This window comes from Rhinatrema bivittatum, chromosome 3 (assembly GCF_901001135.1).
Source record: "Rhinatrema bivittatum chromosome 3, aRhiBiv1.1, whole genome shotgun sequence".
NCBI lineage: Eukaryota > Metazoa > Chordata > Amphibia > Gymnophiona > Rhinatrematidae > Rhinatrema > Rhinatrema bivittatum.
This window is the reverse complement of record NC_042617.1, coordinates 508,333,172-508,357,157: the sequence shown is the minus strand read 5'-3', so window position 1 is coordinate 508,357,157 and position 23,986 is coordinate 508,333,172. Positions and strand designations below refer to the sequence as shown.

The 23,986-nt window shown below is 42.4% G+C and overlaps 1 protein-coding gene across 1 annotated transcript in view; it reads left to right on the top strand.

The window, feature by feature from the left end:
• Positions 1-511: 511 nt before the first annotated feature.
• The window catches only part of EXTL3 (exostosin like glycosyltransferase 3), a 270,114-nt gene continuing 246,639 nt past the window's right edge, over positions 512-23,986 (top strand). Inside the window, exons 1-2 of the mRNA XM_029596169.1 lie at positions 512-703; positions 11,195-13,800. Coding sequence (XP_029452029.1) covers positions 11,653-13,800 — 2,148 coding nt within the window. The 5' untranslated portion in view covers positions 512-703; positions 11,195-11,652. The remainder of the gene's footprint in view (positions 704-11,194; positions 13,801-23,986) is intronic.

Below are 23,986 nucleotides of genomic sequence, written 5' to 3'. Positions count from 1 at the left end.
CCAAGGGCCCACTAATTCAAGGATCCTAACACATTCATTTTCAAAGTGTAGCTTTGCTGAGTATGCTTATAAATCCCAAACCTACCCAGACGCCACCACCTGGCATGCCTCTCCCCTGTACTTTACCGGCAGAAGTCCTTTTGAAAATTACCCTCCCCGTGGTTCTGTATTCGCTGCCTACGTCTGGTATGCGATATATAAAAGATAATAGTAACCTTTACGATTAAAAACTGGCAGCAGGAAGAGGCCGCCTGGAACCCCCTCTCAACCCCGAGCCATTCCCCCATGCGGACACTTCGGCCGAAGGCTAAGGATCGTTCGCCTTCTCCATCCGAAACACCACCAGCCCCTCACTCTAAGCAGCCCCCCCGACCCCGGTACCCAGCGTGCACGTCACATCCAGTAACCAAGGCAACAGTCGGGAAGCAGTTTGGGAGGGAAGTGGAGGGGGGCGAGAGGAAAGGAAGTACCGCGAGATTAATGGGCCTCAGCGCGAGTTCCCTGGTGACGTTCCTTAGTGCGCCGCACCCCCCCCCCCTTCGCTCCGACCGTAGAGGGGAGGGCGGGCTGCTCTCGCGCTAGTTGGCGCAGGGAGCAGAGAGGAAACGTAGGGCGGTTGTACGGGTTTTCGAGCTTCTCTGGACGCTGCTTCCCGCCGAGGGAGTCCGGCTGTGAGGTGGAAGAGGAGGACGACGCGCTTCGGGTATTTGCTTCTCTCTCGCTTTCTTCCCGTCTGTACCGGGGGGGGGGAGGAGGGTGCTTCGTTTGCTCCCCCTCCTAGTGTTCGCCCTGTCACTTGCACGCCGGAGCAGCCAGAGTGAGCAGAGGTTTGGTAGCTGAGCCGGTCCGGCTCTGGAGGAGGTGGGGATCATTGGTATGTGTAGCGCGACCGCCTCGGAAGTTGTTATTCCGAGAGGAAGGGGAGGAATTGTTGTACCTATCCGGAGGTGAAGTGGTGGTGGGGAGTTGTTTTGAGGTGTTCCATCGGAAAGGGGGTTGTTGGTGTACCTTGTCCTAGTCGATTTGGGGGGCAGCATTGTGTGCATTTTCTCTGGCAGCTGGGGACATCGCTGTCCCTGTCCTACTCCGAGTCCGATTGCGCTACCTGGCTTTGAGCTGGAGGCGATCGTTAGCCCCCTCTCCTAGGTTGGCAGCAGGAGGGGGATGTAGATCATGAGCGGATGTATTTATATAATGCCCATTGAAAAGAGAACATTAACCGATGTATTAAACAGTTTTATCCCCCTGTTAGTTTTTGTTTTGTTTTTTAATATCGTGTTTTTAGTTTTTCATCGTCATACACTTTTTTTTTCAAAAGTGTTTTGATAGGTGTTTTGACTTTTTTTTTTTATTGCTATTGGGATGTATGTTGCTAAGAATATAACATACCAAAGTAAGACACTATTTATTAGCCATTCTTTCTAAGGATGCGATTCATTAGCATTTTCATTTATTTTGGAGGCATTTTTCATTTATAGCTGGGAATCCTCAAACAATTTTTCACTTATGTCAGTCTTCCCTCTCTGTCATTATTTGTTGCTTAAGTGCATGTTTGAACTCGGGCTTTGTATTTCTGTTGTTCCGTGTGCTGAAGTAAATACTTAGTACTGTGTTTTTTCTGAGTTCAATCACCGTCGTGTGTGTAGTGCTGTGTAATGTAGGGGGCTTAGGGAGTTTTGATCGCAATTTTCACTAAATTCTTAAATGTGTTACTTTATTTTTTAGCTCGATTTCTATCCATCTAACACATGGCAGTGAAGCATTACACTAAGGAGCAGTAAGTGCTGTGTATAGAATTTCTCCCTTACCTCTGCTGGGGACATGCCTAAAAGGAAAACTATAAATATTCTTTTAGAGCTGATTTGGTTTTTAGTAGCCCATTAAGGTCATTTTGATAAGTTTTCACTATTTTTCATCATCTTTCCTTGTGAAATTAAACACAGTAGCATTTCAGAAGTGCTGTTTTGGTGGTTTTAAGATTGGAACTTAAACTGTAGAATACATTGTTGAAAATGATTCATCTATACTTGTCATTTTATCTTATCTCTCTAAAATGTGTTCCTCTTTCTAAAGCTGAAGTGAACATTCCTAACTTGATAAGACATTTTGATAGTGATTAGACTTCCAAATGGCAGATGAAATTTAAAGTGGACAAGTGCAAAGTGATGCATATAGTGAAAAATAACCTTAGCTGTAGTTACACAATTTTAGGTTCTATCTTAGGAGTTACCATCCAGGGAAGAGATCTAGGCGTCATAGTGGATAATACATTGAAATCGTCAAGTCGGTGTGCTGTGGCAATCAAAAAAGCAAACAGAATGTTTGGAATTATTAGTAAGGGAATGGTGAATAAAACGGAGGATGTCATAATGCCTCTGCATTGCCCCATGGTGAAGACTGCACCTTGAATACTGTGTGCAATTCTGGGCACCGCACCTCAAAAGGTGCGGTGACAGTGCAGAGAAGGTCACCGCACCTCAAAAGGTGCGGTGACCTTCTCTGCACCGCACCTCAAAAGGTGCGGTGCAGAGAAGGGCGACCAAAATAAGGGACATGGAACAGCTGCCCTATGAGGAAAGACTAAAGAAGTTAGGACTGTTTACTTTGCAGAAGAGATGACTGAGGGGGGAGGGATATGACAGAATTCTTCAAAATCATGAAAGGACTTAACCGATTTACATTAACTTGTTCATTTACTCTCTCAGATAATAGAAGGAACAGGGGGCACGCCAGGAAGTTAGCAAGTAGCTCATTTAAAACAAATAAAAGAAAATTCTTTTTCAGCCAAAACATAGTTAAGCTCTGGAATTCATTGCCAGAGGATGTGGTTACAGCAGTTAGTGTAACTGGGTTTAAAAAAGGTTTAGATAAGTTCCTAGAGGAAAAACCCATAAACTGCTATTATAGTATTTAATAAGCAATAGTAGCTTGTAATTTATCTAATGTTTAGGTATTTGCCAGGTACTTGTAACTTGGATTGGCCACTGTTGGAAACAGGATACTGGGCTCGATGGACCCTTGGTCTATCCTAGTATCGCATATCTTATGTTCTTATGTAACATTTTTTTGTATAACTATTTGCAGCTTCTGCCAGTTAAAATATTGATGCTGAACAACTGGTTAATGGTTGTCTATTATTACTGAGGAAAGTTTAGCTCCATAAATGTTATTTTTTTCTTGTTTTGATTTTTCTTGTTTCTGGCTTTCACGGTTTTCTTTCTTAGACCAAAAATTGGAATCTTGGGAATTTAAGTAATTAATTTTGTATTTTCATGTTACAACTCATTTTGGTAATTTAGTAGTTTGCTTATAAGGATTTAATATCAATGCATAAATGGTAAAAGCATAATAAAAAAATCCCAACAAAATATATATATTCTGATTCCTGTACCCACTACAGGCCAAAGGAAGTGAAAGCAATGGCAGATAGGCCAGCAGCATGGCAAAACAGTGGAAACATTCAGGCCGATACAGTACAGTGCGCTCCGGTGGAGCGCACTGTTAACCCGCAATTGAACACACATTTTCGACGCGCTAGCGTTACCCCTTATTCAGTAAGGGGTCGAAAACGCGTGTCCAACCCCCCCCCCCCCGAACCTAATAGTGCCCGCAACATGCAAATGCATGTTGATGGCCCTATTAGGTATTCCCGCACGATTCAGAAAGGATTAGCGCCTACCCAAAGGTAGGCGCTAATTTCTCTGGGCACTGGGAAAGTGCACAGAAAAGCAGTAAAGACTGCTTTTCTGTGCATCCTCCGACTTAATATCATGGCGATATAAAGTCGGAGGTCCCGAAAGTTACAAAAAGTTTAAAAAAAAAAAAAATTGAAGTCGGCTCGCGGGTTGAAAACTGGATGCTCAATTTTGCCGGCGTCTGGTTTCCGAACCCGTGGCTGTCAGCGGGTTTGAGAACTGACACTGGCAAAATTGAGCGTCAGCTGTCAAATCCGCTGACAGCCGCCGCTCCTGTCCAAAAAGAGGTGCTAGGGATGTGCTAGTGTCCCTAGCGCCTCTTTTTACCGCCGGGCCTAATTTGAATACTGAATCGCGCGCACGGGAGAGTGGGCGTTCACCCGCTCTCCCGCAGACTTTACTGTATCGGTCCGTTTGTCTTGATTACCATGTTGCTCCTTTTTAAAATGGGAATGAGTGGAGGAATAGTCTAGTGATGAGAGCAGCAGCCGGAGAACTAAGAAATCAAAGGTTCAAATCCTACACCTTGTCATCTTGGGAAAGTCACTGAATTCTCCATTGCCACAGATATGGCTTAGATTGTAAGTTCTCTTGGATTAGGAAACAACTACAGTACTAGAATCATAACTCACCATGAGTTTGGATTTGGGAAAGGTACGTAGTTAAACCAAAAATCGAAATCCACGTGGTAAGAAGAGTTAGAAGCCATAGAGACTAAGGGCTTATGCTCTCATGTACCCCTGTGCGCTCAGTCCGTTTGCTGTCACTCTAACTTCTGCAGCATAGGGTGGGGAAAGAATAGAGATGAAGGAGATGGTGGCTGGCAGCATAAACTCCACCAGTCAGTCATTGCTCGTTTTTATTTCTCTCCGAGGCCAAAATGGGACAGAAAAAATTGCCAGAACAACGTACTGTTCTCTATCAACCTACTTTAAAAGTCAAACATTATTAAAAAAAATTGAGTGACAGCAGTACTATAAAATTTTGAATACCTGAATTTACTATTGGCTCTTACTATTTTGCTCTCCATTAACTCTATTAAATGGTTGCAGATTTTCTACATGTCTAAGAATCATCAGTTTCTCTTATCTCAAGATCATGGCTGATTATATACTGTTTCTAAGCCCAGAGGATTTAAGTTTTCCATTTTGTTTACAATACTGATGCATTTTTTATTTTCAGCATCTAGTATAATGTTCCTATTTGGTTAAAAACATGCACACATCCCTTAGAGTTCAGTTACAATGTTATCATTCAACCTCGAGTACATATGTAAAATTTGTAGAAAGCTTTGAAACATGGAAGATGGTGATAAGAGCAGCAGTCAGAGAACTGACTGGTGGTTTTATTTTGTTTTTTTAGTCCAAAACTTAAATTATACTTTTCTTTTTGTATTTTATAGTAGTTACTTGCTTATCGCATCTGAGGAAAGGACCATTGTGATCATACAAGTCACCTTTGCATTGTTATTACATTGGTTCATTAATTAATATCACCTACAAAACTCTTAAATTTTATATATATATACATGTTTATAATTTTATAAGCTAACAAAAGGCACCAAGAGAAATGTTTATCATTATTCAAATAAAAATTGATACATCTCTTATTACTGAACTCAAGATTTTCTCAATAATTTAAAACAAAAACAAGTGCCTTGCATTCAGTCTCACATTTCTCCCATAATATGCATGCATTCCTATTCAATTTAAGGACAAAGCTATTTCTTACTATATAAATGGGCAAGTAAAATCATGTTGAAGGTATAGTAACTTAGTAAATGACTGCAAGTAACATGGTCCAACCAGTCTGCCCAGCAAAGTGCTCAGTTAGTAAAAAAGAACAAAAAATCCCCAAAAATCAAAGTGATAAATTGAATCTGTCTTTGCAGAACAGACGGATGATATTATCTCTGCCCTAAAGAATAAGAAATCACCAAGAGGATAGCTTTTCTAATCTCTTCTGTAGATGGGTCTTCCACGACCCTGTTAACTTGTCTGCCAACATATTCCCCACTAAAGCCCCCCTCCCTGCTTTCAATCCTTTCTTCCAAATGGCAGAAAGAAGATTTCACTTATTGAAGGCCTAGCATCCACCTCTATCCCCAAGATCTCACAGGGATCTCTTAGACAATTCCGAAGGTGGGATTAGAGGCACTTTAGGAAAAGTCAATAGCAGACTATATTAAGAACTCTAGATATAAATTCTCCAATTTCTTATGAATATCATCCTGTCTTGGATAATCCCCATCTGCACTGAGGACATTTAGTGAAACCTGTTCAAGGCGCTGTCTTACCATCATGAGAATATTACTACTTAACATTTCTATAGTGCTACTCAACTTATGCAGCACTGTACTAACACCACCATGCAATAGATCTCTGCTCAATAGAATTTAGTCTAATCAAGGCAAACATGCAGGTCCTCAGATGATTGTTAAAATTAGTTAATGAGGCTGAAGGCCAATCAACAGGCTTAATATTTAAATGCAGCATCAAAAAGGTGAGTGTTTAGTTGGGATTTAAAAAACGTGAGAGAGGGAGTATGACACACCAGCTAAGGAAGTTTATTCCAGGCATATGGTGATGTTAAGTGGAAAGCACAGAGTTGGGAATTGGCAATAGATTACAAGGGCAATATAGGAGAATGTCATAGTACCTCTGTATCGCTTCATGGTGAGGCCGCACCTGGAGTACTGTGTACAGTTTTGGCCTACGCATCTCAAAAAAGATATAATTGCATTGGAAAAGGTACAGAGAAGGGCAACCATAATGATAAAGGAGATGGAACAACTCTCCTATGAGGAAAGTCTAAAGAGGTTAGGGCTATTCAGCTTGGAGAAAAGACAGCTGAGGGTGGATATGATAGAGGTCTATAAAATCATGAGTGGAACAGAGAGTAAATTTAAATCAGTTATTTACTCTTTTTCAAAATATATAAAGATTAGGGGACATTCCATGAAGGTAGTAGCAGAACGTTCAAAACAACTGGAGAAAATTGACTGCAAAACAATGCACAATTAAGCTCTGGAATTCATTGCTGGAAGATGTGGTTAAGGTAGATAGCGATGTTGGGTTTAAAAAAGGTTTGGACAAGTTCCTGAAGGAGAAGTCCATAAACTGTTATTAACCAAGTAGACTTACAAAATAGCCACTACTTATCACTGCATGATAGCAGCATGAAATCTGTTTACTGTTTGGGATCTTGCCAGGTAATTGTAACCTGGATTAGCCACTCTTGGAAATGGGATATTGGGCTTGATGCACCCTCGGTCTGACCCAGGATGGCAATTCTTATATTGCTATGTTTGTTCTTATGAGACTCTAAGACAGAAACTTGAGACTGTAGCTTAGCAAAACTATCAATACAAATAGTTACAGACATGGAAATTGAATTTTCCTGGTACACCAGGATCAACCAGATGGAATCCAGGATAATAATGGAAGGGTGAGACAAAGGAGTTCTCTTCCTAATATCATCCATTTCAGCTCCAGTGTCAAAAGCTGTATTCATTCTTCCCCTTCCATCACCGAGGCTGTCTCTTCAGCCTTGGTTAAGGGTCTAGTCCCACCTTCCACTATCAGATTTACCTGAACTTGTCCTTTTCCTGCCCACGAAGCTTCTCCCCCCCCCCCCCCCCCCCAAAACGGAAACCAATATTCTCTGCAGCTGCAGCTTCCGCCTCCAATATGCCTTCAATGCTGTTGCCTTCACCCAGCAGTGTCCTGTCACACAGCTGCAGATCCACACCTCAAAGCTGGCTGTACGGTCTGTTTGCCCAGACTCTGATAAATATTCCAATCAAGTTGGGGAGCTGCATCCATGCTAACCCTGGCAACCAATTCCACATGGAAATAAGGGAAAGCTGACCACTGAATTCTCTGTTATCGTTGTCTGATGGGATGGAGTTGCTTATGAGGCACTGAAGGGGAAAGTCTACTCACTTTGCCCATTCTCTTGGTGATATTGGAGCAAGAAAGAGACCAAGGCAACTTAAACAAGTTTAAAAAAAAAAAAAAAGCATCCATATCAGGAGCACTTGTGGGTGGCACCTACTAAACACCCATCTTGGATGAGAACACTTATAAAAGATAGGGGGAGATGGATAAGATAAGAGGAGGGATGATAGAGGACATGAGGTAGAGGGGATGAGCAAGGAGAAAATTGAATAGGTGCTGGTGGAAAGAGAGGAAAGAGCAAACTGATAAATGGGTAGTGAAGGAAGAGGTAGCTGAGAGAGTTTGAAGAAGGTCTGTAAGGATTCAGAGTATTTGTGTGTTTTTTCCATTTCAGTTCTTGTGCGTTTTAATTGCATACAAAGCAGTATAACCTAAACAATTGCTAATGTATTTTTGGATAAAGCAGTGTGGTAATCCACTTGAATCTAAGGAATAAAGATCAAGCTAAAAAAAACATAAGGTGGTATCTTTCTGTTGAACTAATAATACTTTTCTTGACTAGCTTTTGGGAGATATGCTCTATTTAGGTCAAAACAAAATGAACAGGTTAGAGTAGAGCTTTCCAAACTGTGTGTCGCGACTTGTTAGTGTGTTGCCTGCAGTGTGAAGGTGTGTCACCCAGTCCACATAGCAGCAGGGCTGGTGGAAGCAGGGAACTACAACAGGAAGATCAGGGCTTTGGTGGAGCTTACCTCACCATGGCCCGAAGAAAAGGGTCACGTTCACTCCTCCTTCCTGCCTGCCTGCGCAGCCCCGGAAGAAAAACATTGCCGGAGCCGCGTGGGCAGGAAGGAGGAGGAGCATCTGCCGTGTACAGAAGAAGAGCAGCATTAATGGGCCGCCGCGTATCCCACATTGCGGTGGCCCGAGAAGAGGAGGAAACCTGGTGGTAGGGCCGCTGGGAGAATGAGAACCTGATTGTGTGTTTGAGGGAAGAAGACAGATGGAGAGAAAAGAAATAGAAAAAAAAGACCCTGTAAAAGGAATTGGCAAAAAAAACAAAGGGAAGGCGTAAGAAAAAGCTTGTGACCAACCGATTAGAAAACTAAGATCAGACAGCAAAGATAAAAAAAAATACTTTTTAGTGATTGGCATATGTTATCTTTGGGAATGCGCAAGAGTAGCACTTTCTCTATGCCGATCTCGCAATGTACGAGATCAGCATGGAGGAAGTGGAAGCCCGCAAATATTTAATATTGCGGGGCCTGCACAGAGGAGGCAGCAGAACGGGCTTCAGTGCCAGTAGCAGCAATCAGCACCTCCCCAAATATACACATGGCAGCAGTGACAGCAGTAGCAGAGGAATGAGAGAGGCTCTGAGGTTGCTGGCAAAAGAAAGAGAGGGGGATCTGCCTTCAGTGTGTGCAAGTGTATGAATAGGAGTCTGCCTGGGGGTGTATATGTGTGAATGTATGGGTGTCTGCCTGAGGCTGTATCTGTGATTGAGAATGAATGGGTGTCTTCCTGGGGTCTGGCTGTGTGAGAATAGGTGCCTGCCTGTGTGTGGTGTATGTGTGTGAGAATGAATGTGTGCATGCCTGGGGGGTGGGAAGGGAGCGGTGTGAGAATGAATGGGAGCTGCCTAGGGGTCAGTGTGAGTGTAACATTATGTAATAGAGATGTGAATCGTGTGATCGATCGTCTTAACGATCGATTTCGGCTGGGGGGGGGAGGGAATCGGATCTGGGCGGTTTTGTTTTTTTAAATATTGTGTAAATCGGGGGAGGGCGGGAAAACCGGCACACTAAAACATCCCTAAAACCCACCCCGACCCTTTAAAATAAATCCCCCACCCTCCCGAACCCCCCCAAAATGTCTTAAATTACCTGGGGTCCAGTGGGGGGGTCCCGTTGTGATCTTCCACTCTCGGGCCACGGGCGTACACAGGCGTGCATTCATTCACTGCCGGCGGGGGCTGCCGGAGGCTGCTTTCGCCGCCGGCTCCCTCCGCCTGGATGAATGCACGCCCGCCGGCTCCCGCCGCCGCTTGGATCAAACGCGCGCCCGCCCGCGGCTCCCGCCGCCGCCACCTGGATCAAACGCGCACCCACCCAAAAATTAAAACAAAAGGGTGGGGTGGGCGTTTTATATATAAAACGCCCACCCGCCTGCCGGCTGTATTTTTCGCTACATAAGAAGCACTTTTTTTCCCCCAAAATTGGGTGGAAAATGTATGTGCGTCTTATGGAGCGAATATAAAAAAAAACCAACCTAAAAATCTAACAAACCCCCCCACCCTTCTGACTCCCACAAGACCTGCCAACTTAATTTACTACAACCCCCCACCCTCCTGACCCCCCCTAGACCTGCCAAAAGTCCCTGGTGGTCCAGTGGGGGTCCAGGAGCTGTCTGGGAGTGATGGACTTGGGCCATCGGCTGCCAGTAATCAAAATGGTGCCGACGGCCCTTTGCCCTTACTATATCACTGGGGCCGACCATTTTGATTACTGGCAGCCGATGGCCCTTTGCCCTTACTATGTCACAGGGGCTACCGCTGCCATTGGTCGGCCCCAGTGACATAGTAAGGGCAAAGGGCTGTCGGTGCCATTTTGATTACTGGCAGCCGACGGCCCAAGTCCAGGAGATCTCTCCCAGACCCCCGCTGGACCACCAGGGACTTTTGGCAGGTCTTGGGGAGGGGGGTCAGGAGGGTGGGGGTTGTAGTAAATTAATTTGGCAGGTTTTGGGGGGTTGTTAATTTAAAGGGTTGGGATGGGATTTTTTTTTTTGGGGGGGGGGGGGTTCCCAGAGAAAGATAAGTTTTCTGATCTGGGGAGTGGACCGAAATGACCCTCCCCAGACCCGAAAACAAAATGGGGAGAAAAAAAAATGTTATGCACTCTCCTAATTTGCTCCATAAGACTCCTGGGGACAGAGCCGGTTTAGCACAAATTTTTTTTTAAATTTTCCCCCTCTGAATCTTAGGTGCGTCTTATGGTCAGGTGCGTCTTATGGAGCGAAAAATAAGGTAATCAGTGCAAAATTTTGAAGGATGGAGATCATGCACCCATTATTATATAAGCCATATTCTCAGCGGTATGCACATTTTTGGTGAGGCAGATTAGTGAAATGTGTGTCTCGCTTACTTGTCCAAGGCCCAGGCAATGCCTTTTTTATTTATTTTTCATGTGTCTCGCTATTTCTTCACAAATGAAATGGCATTTTACCCTTTTATTTTTTTAATAACTAAAATGAATAGGAGAGCAATCCAAATATTTCTGATTATGCAGTGGCTATCTGTATCTATATATCTACCAAGAATATATTTTCATCATAGTGGGTAGCTAATTCTGAATTAGCCTCATGTGTTGTGTTGCAAGTAATAAAAAGAGCAAATATTTGCTTTTTAATTCTGCCTGTGGTGTATCATAAAATGGCTTGTGAAATCTTTACTATAGGTCCAAAATAGGAATGTAGACTTACTAAATTTCATTGATTAGTGACAGTGTCCCTAGATAATTATCACCTAATTGTTTATTAACACAGCAAAGTTGTACTACTAAAATTCTTATTGTGTTGTTTTTTTTTTTTTTCTTCTAGGTATGGACAAGTGCTGACAATATTGCAGTGATAAAGGATGCCGAATGAATGGAGGATTCGTTTTTTCTCAACACCTCTTCAATTATGGTTGTTGATTCTTCATATTTATTGGATGCGAATTCACAATGTTGAGACTAACACTAGAGCTGTGCCTGATCCCATTGTGTTTTCCTAGGCCAGCCGCAACTTCATGTTACCATGACAACACCACGCCACTGCTAGTAACATTGAGATTGCCCAGATTAAGAGACATTCAGATGATTGGTTTTAATTTTTGTGCCAGCTGAGTTTTACAAAAAAAAAAGGTTAAAGACTATTATCCTTGTTCTACAAAGAAAATGAAATTTCCTTTCTATTGGCTTTTTATCAAGGTAATGTAAGATATTTTGTTAGCTGATGAAGACATTTTGGTTATGGCTACTGATCCAACGTGACTGGTTGGGCTAACACTTGGACTCATGACTGGATATACCATGCTGCGGAATGGGGGAGTGGGGAATGGAGGCCAACCGTGGATGTTAAGATGGTCCAGTCGCATTCGGTTAACCTGGCTTAGCTTTACTTTGTTCATCATTCTGGTTTTCTTCCCTTTGATTGCTCACTATTATCTGACCACCATTGACGATGCTGATGATGCTGGCAAGCGCATTTTTGGACCCCGCACAGGGAATGAATTGTGTGAGGTGAAACATGTTCAGGACCTTTGTCGTATTCGGGAATCTGTCAGTGAGGAGCTACTTCAGCTGGAAGCCAAGCGACAGGAGCTCAATAGTGAGATTGCTAAGCTGAACCTAAAAATCGAAGCTTGCAAGAAGAGCATAGAGAATGCCAAGCAGGACCTACTGCAGCTCAAGAATGTAATCAGTCAAACTGAGCATTCTTATAAAGAACTGATGGCACAAAACCAGCCAAAGCTCTCCTTGCCAATTCGGCTTTTGCCGGAGAAAGATGATTCCAACTTGCCATTGCCAAAGTCCAACAGGAACTGCAGGCTACACAATTGTTTTGACTACTCTCGCTGTCCACTTACATCTGGCTTCCCAGTGTATGTGTACAGCAGCAATAAATACTCTTTTGGTAGCTTTCTAGATCCTTTAATTAAGCAAGCCTTTGAGGCAACCATCAGAACTAATGTTTATGTAACTGAAAATGCAAATATTGCTTGTATATATGTCGTTTTAGTGGGAGAGATTCAAGAACCCATAATGCCAAAACCTACTGAATTAGAACAACAGTTATACTCTTTGCCATATTGGAGGACTGATGGACATAACCATCTCATCATAAACTTATCTAGAAAATCAGAAACGCAGAACTTTCTATACAATATCAGCACAGGGCGTGCCATGATTGCTCAGTCCACCTTTTATGATGTTCAGTATCGGTCAGGGTTTGATATTGTGGTATCACCTTTGGTCCATGCAATGTCTGAGCCCAACTTCCTGGAGATACCACCCCAGGTGCCAGTGAAGCGTAAGTACTTATTCAGTTTCCAGGGAGAAAAAATTGAATCGCTTCGATCCAGTTTGCAGGAAGCTCGTTCGTTTGAAGAAGAAATTGAAGGCAATGCCCCTGCGGATTATGATGACCGAATCATTGCTACCTTGAAGGCTGTGCAAGACAGCAAATTAGATTTTGTGTTGGTAGAATTCACCTGCAAGAATCATCCTAAGGCAAGTCTGCCCACTGAGTGGGCTCTTTGTGGAGAAAGGGAGGACAGACTAGAGCTACTGAAGCTATCTACTTTTGCACTGATAATCACCCCAGGAGATACCCATCTTGTGATCTCTGCTGGGTGTGCCATGAGGCTCTTTGAGGCTCTTGAAGTTGGAGCTATTCCTGTCTTTCTTGGAGAGCAAGTCCAATTGCCCTATCATGATATGGTACAGTGGAATGAGGCAGTGTTAGTTATACCAAAGCCACGTATCACAGAAGTACACTTTCTTCTGAGAAGCATTTCTGATAATGATCTCCTTGCTATGAGGCGGCAAGGCCGTTTTTTGTGGGAAACCTACTTTTCCACATCTGACAGTGTGTTCAACACAATCTTAGCCACTCTAAGGACTCGAATCCAAATCCCAGCTGCTCCTATTCAAGAAGAACCAACAGTGGAGATTCCTCACCGATCAGGTAAAGCTGCTGGTACAGATCCCAACATGGCAGACAATGGTGATTTAGATTTGGGCCCTGTAGAAACAGAACCACCCTATGCTTCTCCAAAATATCTTCGCAATTTTACTGTTACAGTAATGGATATTTACAGAAACTGGAATATAGCTCCAGGCCCTTTCCACCTCTTCCCACACACACCTTTTGATCCTGTTTTGCCTTCTGAAGCAAAGTTTTTAGGGTCTGGAACTGGGTTTCGACCAATTGGAGGAGGGACTGGTGGGTCTGGAAAAGAATTTCAAGCTGCCTTGGGTGGTAATGTGCCCAGGGAACAATTTACTGTGGTAATGTTGACTTATGAACGAGAGGAAGTATTAATGAACTCCTTGGAGAGACTTAATGGACTTCCTTATTTAAATAAAGTGGTGGTAGTATGGAACTCTCCAAAGCTGCCATCGGAAGACCTCTTGTGGCCAGACATAGGTGTCCCAATCATGGTAAGAAATATTATTATATTATTTGTTTTAAATAATAGATAAATAGATTATGTACTGGATAATTTCAAAAGTGGAAGCTTCTGCTTAAGATATTGAAATCTGTTAGAAACAAGATGACTTGTAATTGGAAACTACTTCTGTGAAATCATTTTCCTTGAGTAGCTGTTTGTATTCAGCAGTAGATTCTAAGTGATAAACAATAATGAGAAAACATGAATTTCCTTTATTGTGGATCAATCTAAATTGGTGTGCAATTTCTTGAGTAGGTATGTATTATGTCTGTATATACAAGTTTGTTTTTTAGGGGGTACTTGTCGGTACTGAGTACCAGCACCTTTTACACCATCTGCTTGATTTACCCTCCAATCCCTTAAAAAACCTCTGCATCCTGCACTTGAGAACCAGCACTTTTTTGTTTCCAGAAAAAAGCACTGTGTGATTATTTAATATATTACAAGGGGTGATATAATCTTTCTCGCTATATAAATAATTTTTTTACATCTATATAGCATAATACATAAACTGGATTATCCATCACCTGATGGCACTGTTCTTTCTTTTCTTGCAATGTATACGGCTCTCTTCCTGGTATTCATTTTCATATTGTGGTTTCAGTTCCAGTTAATGCAACAATTTCATTTATTTGTTCTTCTGATAGATAATGTTTTGGATATCATGACATCATCTCTTTTATGAGAAAGTGACCTTGCATATATAATAGTGAGAAAGTGATACCTTTTCAAAATTATTCAGTGGTAGGCAAAGCTGAGAATATAGAGAAAATAAGTGCAAATACAAGTAGACAATTCATTTAAGAAAATGAGTAACATGTCTAGGACCTACCAGCAGGAAAAACAGGAAGACTTTGAAAAAGATGAGAGCCTGTCTGACATGCACAGAGAATGGTACGTTGCTGTGCTCCTGCTTTACTGACCATGGTGGAGCATAAATACCCTGCTAATTTTGTTCTGTCATTAACCTCTTTCAGGTCTTTTAGTGCCAGTTTCTAGCCCTGGAGCATGTGGCATTCCTCATTAAGCTTTTCAGTGTCATGCTCTTCACTGCACAGCAGTGCCAAACAAATAATCTTCAGGAGCAGTAGGCACACAACAGTGTTAACTGAAAAACTTTGTAGTGTATTGGATTTGAGCCCAAGCAGCAATGACTAGTAAGTCTGTGGTCTCCTGGCAGAGAGCTCTGTGGCCAGTTTGCATATCTTGCATGGATGCAACCCTAACAGCAGTGGTGCAATACCTTTGGGCTTCCAGGATGGCTGGGATAACCTGCACAGATTGGCCATAGTTATAATTCTTAACATTAATAAGCATACTTGGGTCAGATATGGAGGAGGGTGACGGGAAAAGAGTTGAGAGGTCAGGTAAAAGATATGGAGGGTGGAGGAAGTGCTGATGGATATGGGCTTTCTCTATGCTTATCCAATAAGTTGTGGAAGACTGGAGAGGTTGAGATGGGCCATTTGGTCTTTATCTGCCATCATTTACTATGTTAACTAATTTTTTTTTTTTTTTTTTAAAGTATAGATTCTGTAGGTCTCATGTCTAAAAGATAAGGAAAGCTAATTTTTCTCTCAGATAAATATAAACCTGTTACTATATAGTGCTGATTTACCTTTTACTACTAAGTTATATCTGTTAAACATTTCAAAAGATATGGGGACTATTTTCCAGGTATAGGGTTAATACCACTGGCCCAGCAAGATGATTGATTTTTCTGTGACTTGCATAAAGAGCTACACAGAGCATCTCAGCACAATAGTCGTGTCTCCTCCCCCCCCCCCCCCCCCGACTTGTTTACAATCAATATTAAATATAAATTGAAATGTGTATAGATACTTAGCTAATACAGAAGCAGTGCACACACAAAAGGCAAGCTGGTAACCAGAGAGCTATAGTGTTGAAAGCCAATCATGCTTGGAGGGCAAAGAAAAGGTGCTGCTTAAATGTTTAACTTAAAACATGGAGAAAGATCAGGTTTGGTACACAAATTGATGGCACTAGATGGCTTTATTGTATGCAAGAAGCTCCTTGATTTCACTTTTATTGCATTTTTAGTTAAACTGTCAGTTTTTGTTTTCAAATATATTGCGATTCATTAACAGAAGGGGTTAAAATGTGTTTTCAATTGAACATTTAAGCATTAGGTGATAATCTATTTTGTTTTCTGTTCCACCATCAATCTTGTTATGGATTTGTATGGGGTACGATGATGGTGGAATTTGCTTTAATGAATCTGTTTAATGTTTCTTTATTTTAGCAAGGCTTGTATTAGCGCAAGGAAAATTGTTTATGTTGTATTAATGTTCCCTGTCCCCCCCTTCTCTTAGGCTGTCTGCTGTAAATCCATTGGATTGCACCATTTTATCATTATCTCACTGATACTCAAATTACTTAATTCTGCAAAATTGTTTTCTAGAGTGGTTCTAATGTATTTTGGAGGCATCCATGCAGATGCACCCAAAAATCTTTGTATAATGTGTACGGGGGACCGGCACTATTAGGGCATACATAAACCCTTCAGTAGGTGGTATAGGGCTAAAGCACTAGACATCTGGTTTTTAAGGGTGGTCCAACACATTTCTAGTTTCATTTTTTCTTCTCATGATTACTAGTAGCTACATGCTCCATTTACATGCTTAATACACAATATCAGAGATTGCAAGTGGCACCTGAAACTTCACATTTCATCATCTTTAGTGACTGCAGCATTTTTCTGTATCTGTCCTGCATAACTTTGGAACTTTCAGTTCTTTAAAACATGTTGAAGACATCCTTGGTGGGAAGTTGGCTCAAAAAATGCTCTAATTAGGGAAGATGAGTTCATAAGCACATGCATATAAAATAATGCAGATTATTTACCCATCTCCTTCTCTTGCTGTTCTCTTGTGAAGCCAAATGACAGCCCCATATGCTAGAGAAGATGGCATAGAACTGGCCAGCAGTGCATATGTGTGTCATGCAGATTTGCTAAGGTTCTTTTCCTTATAGAGAGTAAATGAGGGGAAAAAACCCTTTTAAATCAGGCCCTAAGTGTTGGTTTCTGAAAACCACTTGCTAAAAATATCTTTCTGTATATAGATATGTGTTCAGCTTTAAAAGCAGAGCCAAATTTCACATGAACACCTCATTCAGGTCATGCTACTAAATGATATAGTCACATGAAATATGTTTGATTTTGAAGTAGAATATTTTTGATATGCTAAAGTAAAAAGGTTCTTAAGTAGCATTTGCAATTATATTTATGTGATGTATAATAAAGTGCCTAATGTAAAGTTAGATACCCTGCTTCTATTAAACATATACATATGTATATATTTTGTGAATAAAATATATATCTGTATAGATATTTTTTTTTTACTTATAGAGATGTTTCTTTTATTTTGGTATGTTCAGATTTTTGCTGCATAGTGTTTCTATAGCTCATTTCTTGGAGAGGGAGGGATAGTTAGCTTTTTTTTTCTTGCTTTTCCTCTCCCCCTCCCCCCCCCCCCCCCCCCTTAGTTTCTCAAGCTACATCCTGCTTATTGTGTCTTAATCTGCATAGGCCACAGTGACTCTTTCTATGTTTTCAGAGGACCAGCGGCAGAGGCAACCTTGTCTTCTCTCGTTCTGTGTGGGCTGCTAGCAGGAGCCTCCTTGGCTTCTCTCGTGTTCTGTGGGCCAGGCTCCAGTGGCTTTTTCTACTCCGTGCAGGCTGGCAAACCAGCGGTACCAATAATTGTTTTGGTTGCTTGGGAATTTCCTCTTTCTGAATATGCTGATTTTGCATTTGAGGTGCTTCACAACCAGTCAGAGGCAGACTAAATATGTGCCTTAAGTTAATAGTCGCCATTGAGATTCTGCTTGAATAGCAGGTCATAAATGTTTATATTTAAATTCTTATGGCTTTTTAATTTGGTAGATTGTTTTTCAACTTGATTTTGACCAATAGGAGGGTATAGTAAAAGAGCAGTTAAGATTGTGAACTGTTTTGCATTTGGACCCTGTGACATATCTGAGAACAGCTGGGTAACGCTTTGGAAATCAAGCTGTTCTTTTCTGGCAAATATTCTGTTATTTTTCATGTGTGTGTATGTGCAGAGTTGCCTCCCGGGGATTGATTTTAGAGTGTGGGGTTTTTTTTTTAAGTAGACTGTTTGTTTGTTTTTTAATGTTTTTACTGTAATAGTGTGTACAGAGTTTGTCTAAATTTTAGTAAGATTAACTGAAACAAATTGCTCTGTTAATTGAGACTGTAGCTGGCTCTGTGTGTGTGTGTGTAAAATATATATACACACACCTTTCTTTTTGGTTTAAGTATATGTTTTTGGAGTATTGTTTGGAAGCTGACTGTAAAGCTTGATACAGTGCCACTATAAATTACAATTATGTTCTCAGACTAGCGTGATAGCTCAGTGGCATTACTCGTGTGGAGGGTCCCTGACTCTATTCCTGGATCAGGTTTCTGCGTTCTGTGTTAGCTGGGGCTGGGAATTGCTGCAGAAGTAGCCCTGACACACAACCCCAGCATCAGTATCATTACTGCAATGAGCAGAATGGGAATATAGTGGGGAAATAGGTCTGTTAAAATAGGAGAAAAATCTTCAGGTAGATTCTAATGAAGGCTCATGACTCAGAAATCCTAGCCCTAGTTCTGATTGCTGCATTAGAGAAGAAGGAACTACAGGGCCAAAAGAAACTGTTCTCAGTCAGTCAGATTGCTGGATTCAGTTGTACAGTATCCTATAAATGCATTTGACAAGTGAGTGATGTAACGAGGATTATATTCCAAAAAAGGCAAACCTTTTCTAATATTTTTATTAAAAAAAAAAAAATACTGGATCTGGACACAGTGCATAAAACTGGTGCTAGTTCCTCTTGTGTTTTAGCTTGTGGTGATGTAAGGTGGAAGGATGACTTCTGCTAGCAGAGAACAGCAAGGCTTTCTTTTTCTACTCCTGTGCAGTGCTAGTAATTGTCTTGGAAGGTGGTAGTATTTTTATTTTTTTTTTTTGCTTCTCTTTGTGATTTTTTTTTTTTTTTATATTGGGGGAGGAGCTTCTTTTGGCTTCCAGCTCAAGCAGAAATCTGCTGAGGTCAGCATCATGAGCCTTCATTCCCAACTACCTGGGAATTATTTTTGTTATGTGCTTTAAATCCCCTACCAACTCACTTTGTCCACTTGTTGCTGCTGCAGCAGCAGCAATACTCAGCCAGGGGCCAAGCACCAGGGCTTCTTCTGGAGCTTGCAGACATGGGCCTTAAATCCAACCCCTAGGTGTCTCCATTACACACCAATGGGGATTTGCTCCTCTGCAGTATCCCCCAGTCCTGGCTGGCTTGGGGAGCAGATGAATTATCCTCCACATGGGAATGCACAACTCTGCCATTGAGCCATCAGAGTGGCCCACTTCTCATGATTTATAATTAGGCCTTATGATTTTAAGTGTTTTGTAAATTTAGGTGCTTTTATTTTCCAGCTAATTAAGGGGTTGGCTCTTTTGGAGGTTCCAAAAATCTGTGGCTTGGTGTTTTTACGGAGCAGGTAGTATATGTCAGGATATCCTTCAACCTTTTCTGGTTGAATCAAATGCATATGTATGTGCAGCTGAGGAGCGTCAGCATGGAAGAAGTACAAAAGCAAAGCTGAGGATTCAGGGTAGGCAAAGGATTGATGAGAGCACCAGGGGAAATGATGTTTATCTAATAAACTATTTTATTTTTTTCATATCAGGATTGTTTTAGCGGTTAAAACCTAAAATCAGAAGCCCTATTTTTAATGGAAGTCCTGTGACTGTGACTTATGCCACCATCTGCCATTTTCCATCATTTGGACTTTTGTAATTGCTTGGCTTCACTGCACAGTTCCTTTGCCTGAAAACTGCAAGATGGCTTCTGAGGCTGCAAGGCAGGTATTCATAGGATTTAGTATCCTCCATAAATAGTACCTGAGGATCCAGAATTAAATTGAGGGCAGCCTAGAAGAAACTTGGATGCCCTTTTTTAAAATTACAAATTTTAACCATATTACTTGGTATTATCTGCTGCTTGGCCAAAAGAGCATACTGTAGATTATCAGAATCCAGTTATTTTCTTGAAATAATGTATTTTCCTTCTAGGATGCACAAAAATCAGATATAAATGTGATGGCAGTGCTGTGGCTGCCTGATTTGATGCTAGAATGTTGAAATCAAACTTGAGGAATTCATTGCTGGTGAGAGGTTATTGTGAGTGTGTATTTAGTCCATATTTACTTATACTTCTCCCCCCTTTACTGTATTCCCTAGCGTGCTTTTGTATATGTGTACGTGATTTGTGTGCTGACACATCTTTCCCTTCCTTGCCCATATTCTCCAGATGATTGATTGGAATGACTTCAGGTTTCCTTGCTGGGTTAATGGGGGAGGTCTTTAAAGGTTGAAGCCTTAAGTGCTGCACTTGTGCCAACAGAAATCTTTCCAGTGGTGGTCCTTAGCTTTCCTCCCAGCAGAAGTCCAGGGCATAGCGCCATGTAAATATTTTACATAAATATCCCTTCCGTGATGAGCCAGAGTCCATCCAGGCAGACTTTAGCCCAAATCTCTCGTACTGCTGCAGCCAAGCCACAGGAACTCTACATCTATAATGAGCCCAGATTCCTGTCCTTACAGTTGTGTATTTTCCCATCTAATGGTTCGTCTGTTCTGATATTTTATTTTAGTTCTCACATACCTTGTAGATTCTGCGTTGTTTGCTGCCTAGCTGCAGCTGAGCAGGGTAGAGGGAAGGGGATGAAGAGCCAAAAACAGCTAAAAAATAAACTTATTGTCAGTAATATGGGAAGTCAATTCTAGTTAGCACAGGCTAAATTGGATGAATGTGTCTAGAGAAAGTGAAAGTCAAACCTCCTTCCAGCAATATTCAGTATAAATGCTAACAGTTCTATCTGCAAGACTAATGATTACGTTTTTGTAGAATTAGAACAGCAGCCAGAGATGGATATTGAGACTTGATGAGAGTAATCTCATGGCTTGATTGTGAACGTAGCAAATTATTCATCGTGTATAACTGACCAGAGTTATGAGGGAGGAGGTGAAAGGGGTTCTGACTTTATATCCAGTCTAAATTGCAAAACATCCCATCATGGGAGGGTGCTGAAGGAGAAGCAGGTGGGGTGTGAAGGGTTTATGAGTGGATGCTATGAGGAGGAGAAGAAGAGCATAGCTCAAATAGCTGGTGTGTGCTATGAGCCGTGTGTCATTACAGAGCTGTAAAAGCACTTGACCATATTGGGGGGAGTCGCTGTTGGGGGACAAGTAATCGTGAGGAATTCTAATTCATACATTTTCTTAGGTAAGAAATAGAGTATGTCAACAGGGGAAACAGGTTTTGGGATATCCTTCATCTTTCCTGCCAATCCCAGAGTGGGTAAGAGGCCCCTCTGTATTAGTGTCAGTTTGTGATCATGAGGGAATTGTGATAGACCTGCATTCTGTTTAGAATGATTATCACGTGATATGATTTGAAATCTTGAGCCAAAAGCAGAAAAGGCACAAAGTCAAGCCAAAATGTGCGATTAGAAGGGCTGGCTCATTGTTTGTATTGCTGGCAAAAAGCAAATTGGGATAAAGAATTAAAACAAACCAACCCCCCCCCCCCCAAATAGGAAGAGATTTAAAGTTGCTTAAAAGCGTTAATGCCAACAGGAAACAAATATAGGCATTAAAATGGGGAAATCTCATCAATATTCTTTCTTATTTTTTCCAGGGTGTGTTAAGATGTCTTACTGTTGGGCATAAAACGTTTTCGTACATGAGTAGCAGGGGGAATGGGGCAAGAGGCTGTTTCTACCATAGTACCTTACTTTCTGTTACAGTTAGTCCTTTACCAGGACCTGAGTTCTGTCTCTCTCTCTCCTTCGTTTTCTTAGCTTCCATTTCTCTTTTTTTCTTCATTAACCTCTTATCACATCTTTCAGCATTCACCTACCTTGCTCTTTTCCTCTCACCCAGCCTTTCATTCCTTTTGTCTCACATCCCTTCCACCATCTTCCTCATTTCTTCATCTACATACCATCCATCATCAATATAATGTCTCTATTTCCATTCTTAACCCTTGCCACTCTCAGTCTTCTGAGAGTGGCAAGGGAAGAGCTCCCTTAGGAAGAAAGATTAAACAGGTTATTTTATTTATTTAAAATGTATTTATACCACATAATCCACAGATCATAGCAGTTTACAGTTAAAACATTCATAAAAACAAATTTAAGATGATACAAGTCCAAACATGACAATCAAATAGAGTTCATAGAATTTAGACATAGAAACATACATAGAAATGACGGCAGAAGAAGACCAAACGGCCCATCCAGTCTGCCCAGCAAGCTTCGCACTTTTTTTTTTCTTATGCTTATCTGTTACTCTTGGCTCTTAGTAACCCTTTGGTTCTATTTCCCTTCCACCCCCACCATTAATGCAAAGAGCAGTGTTGGAACTGCATCTAAGTGAAATATCTAGCTTAATTAGTTAGGGGTAGTAACCGCCACAGTAAGCAAGCTACACCCATGCTTATTTGTTTATCCAGACTATCAGGTCGATACAGTAAGGTCGAGGTAGAAACAGTGAGGTAGTGTCAGGCGCACCCTTCCTCCCCGCACGCACAGTTCTCTTCACTAACTCCCCGATTCTCTCTTCTAATCGCATGCAAATGCATGCCGCGGCTTTAAAGCGGTAGGGAAGGGTTATGCCTGCGTAACCCATTTTACTGTATAGGCGCTTAATACAGCGCCTATACAGTAACCTGGGTGCGCTGGTACCTGTCATTTCAAATGACATTTGAAATGACAGGCACCAGGAAGTGTAAAAATCAAAATTTTTAAATACCTGTCGGAGGGCCGCGTGGGTCCAGGCGGCCGGCGGGATCCGGGGGGCCGGTGGTCGCGTGTTAAATCTAGGCCGCGGGCGGGTGGGCGCCTGTTCCGGGCGGCAGCGGCGGCGGGGGGACACGCGTTAGTTCGAGACGGGCGGCGGGTGGTCGCGTGTTAAATCTAGGCCGGGTCCGCACAGGCGCGCATTCATTCACTGCCGGTGGGGGCTGCCTCCTCCGGCAGCCCCCACCGGCAGTGAATGAATGCGCGCCTGTGCGACCCCTGCGATTCGGCGCTCAAGGCGTGACGTCACGGCATGTGACTGCCTTGAGCGCCAAATCGCAGGGGTCGCACAGGCGCGCATTCATTCATCCAGGCGGAGGAGCCGGTGGCGAAAGCAGCCGGCTCCTCCGCCTGGATGAATGAATTCATTCACTGCCGGTGGGGGCTGCCTCTCCGGCAGCCCCCACCGGCAGTGAATGAATGCGCGCCTGTGCGGACCCGGCCTAGATTTAACACGCGACCACCCGCCGCCCGCCGGCCGTCTCGAACTAACGCGTGTCCCCCCGCCGCCGCTGCCGCTGCCGCCTGGAACAGGCGCCCACCCGCCCACGGCCTAGATTTAACACGCGACCACCCGGCTCCCGCCGCCGCCGGCCGCCTGGACCCACGCGGCCCTCCGACAGGTATTTAAAAATTTTTATTTTTTCTTCTGACAGGTTTTATGTGTCCCACATCATTACATTTTCTCGATCATCTCTGTATCGCTTTTTTTTTAAATTGTGTTTTATTGTTTTTGAGTATCTTAAGCGGTGTCGATGGATTTGTTACTAGACTCACAGTCCTAACTCCTACTAGGGGGAGGCGGTAAACTAACACGTTACGGCCGCGGCAAAACAGTGCGTTACTAATGAGAGAACCTGAGTGCCCGTTACGGTATCGGAGGGGAATAGCTAATTCCTTCATTATACAGCTAATTCGTTGATTTACATGCCGGGTGCGGGAAGGGTTACACGTCTGTTTTAAGAAGCGCTACGGACGCGCAAAACTGGAGACTGTATCGCTGGTTTGCCTTACGCGTCCGAATTGTGCGCAGCGAGCTTGTTACAGACGAGAAATCTTCAACTGAACTTTACTGTATCGAGCTGTATGTGATTCAGTCCTTGTTGGTTGTTGTCTGTATATAGATCCACTTTTCTTCATTCCCCCTGCCGTTGAAGCAGAAAGCTATGCTGGATATGCACGAAGTATCAGACTTTCTCCCCTGCCGTTGAAGCAGCTCTATCTGTGTTCAACAGTATGGGACCTGCTACAGAGATCATTCTGTCCCTGACCTCCCCTAGGT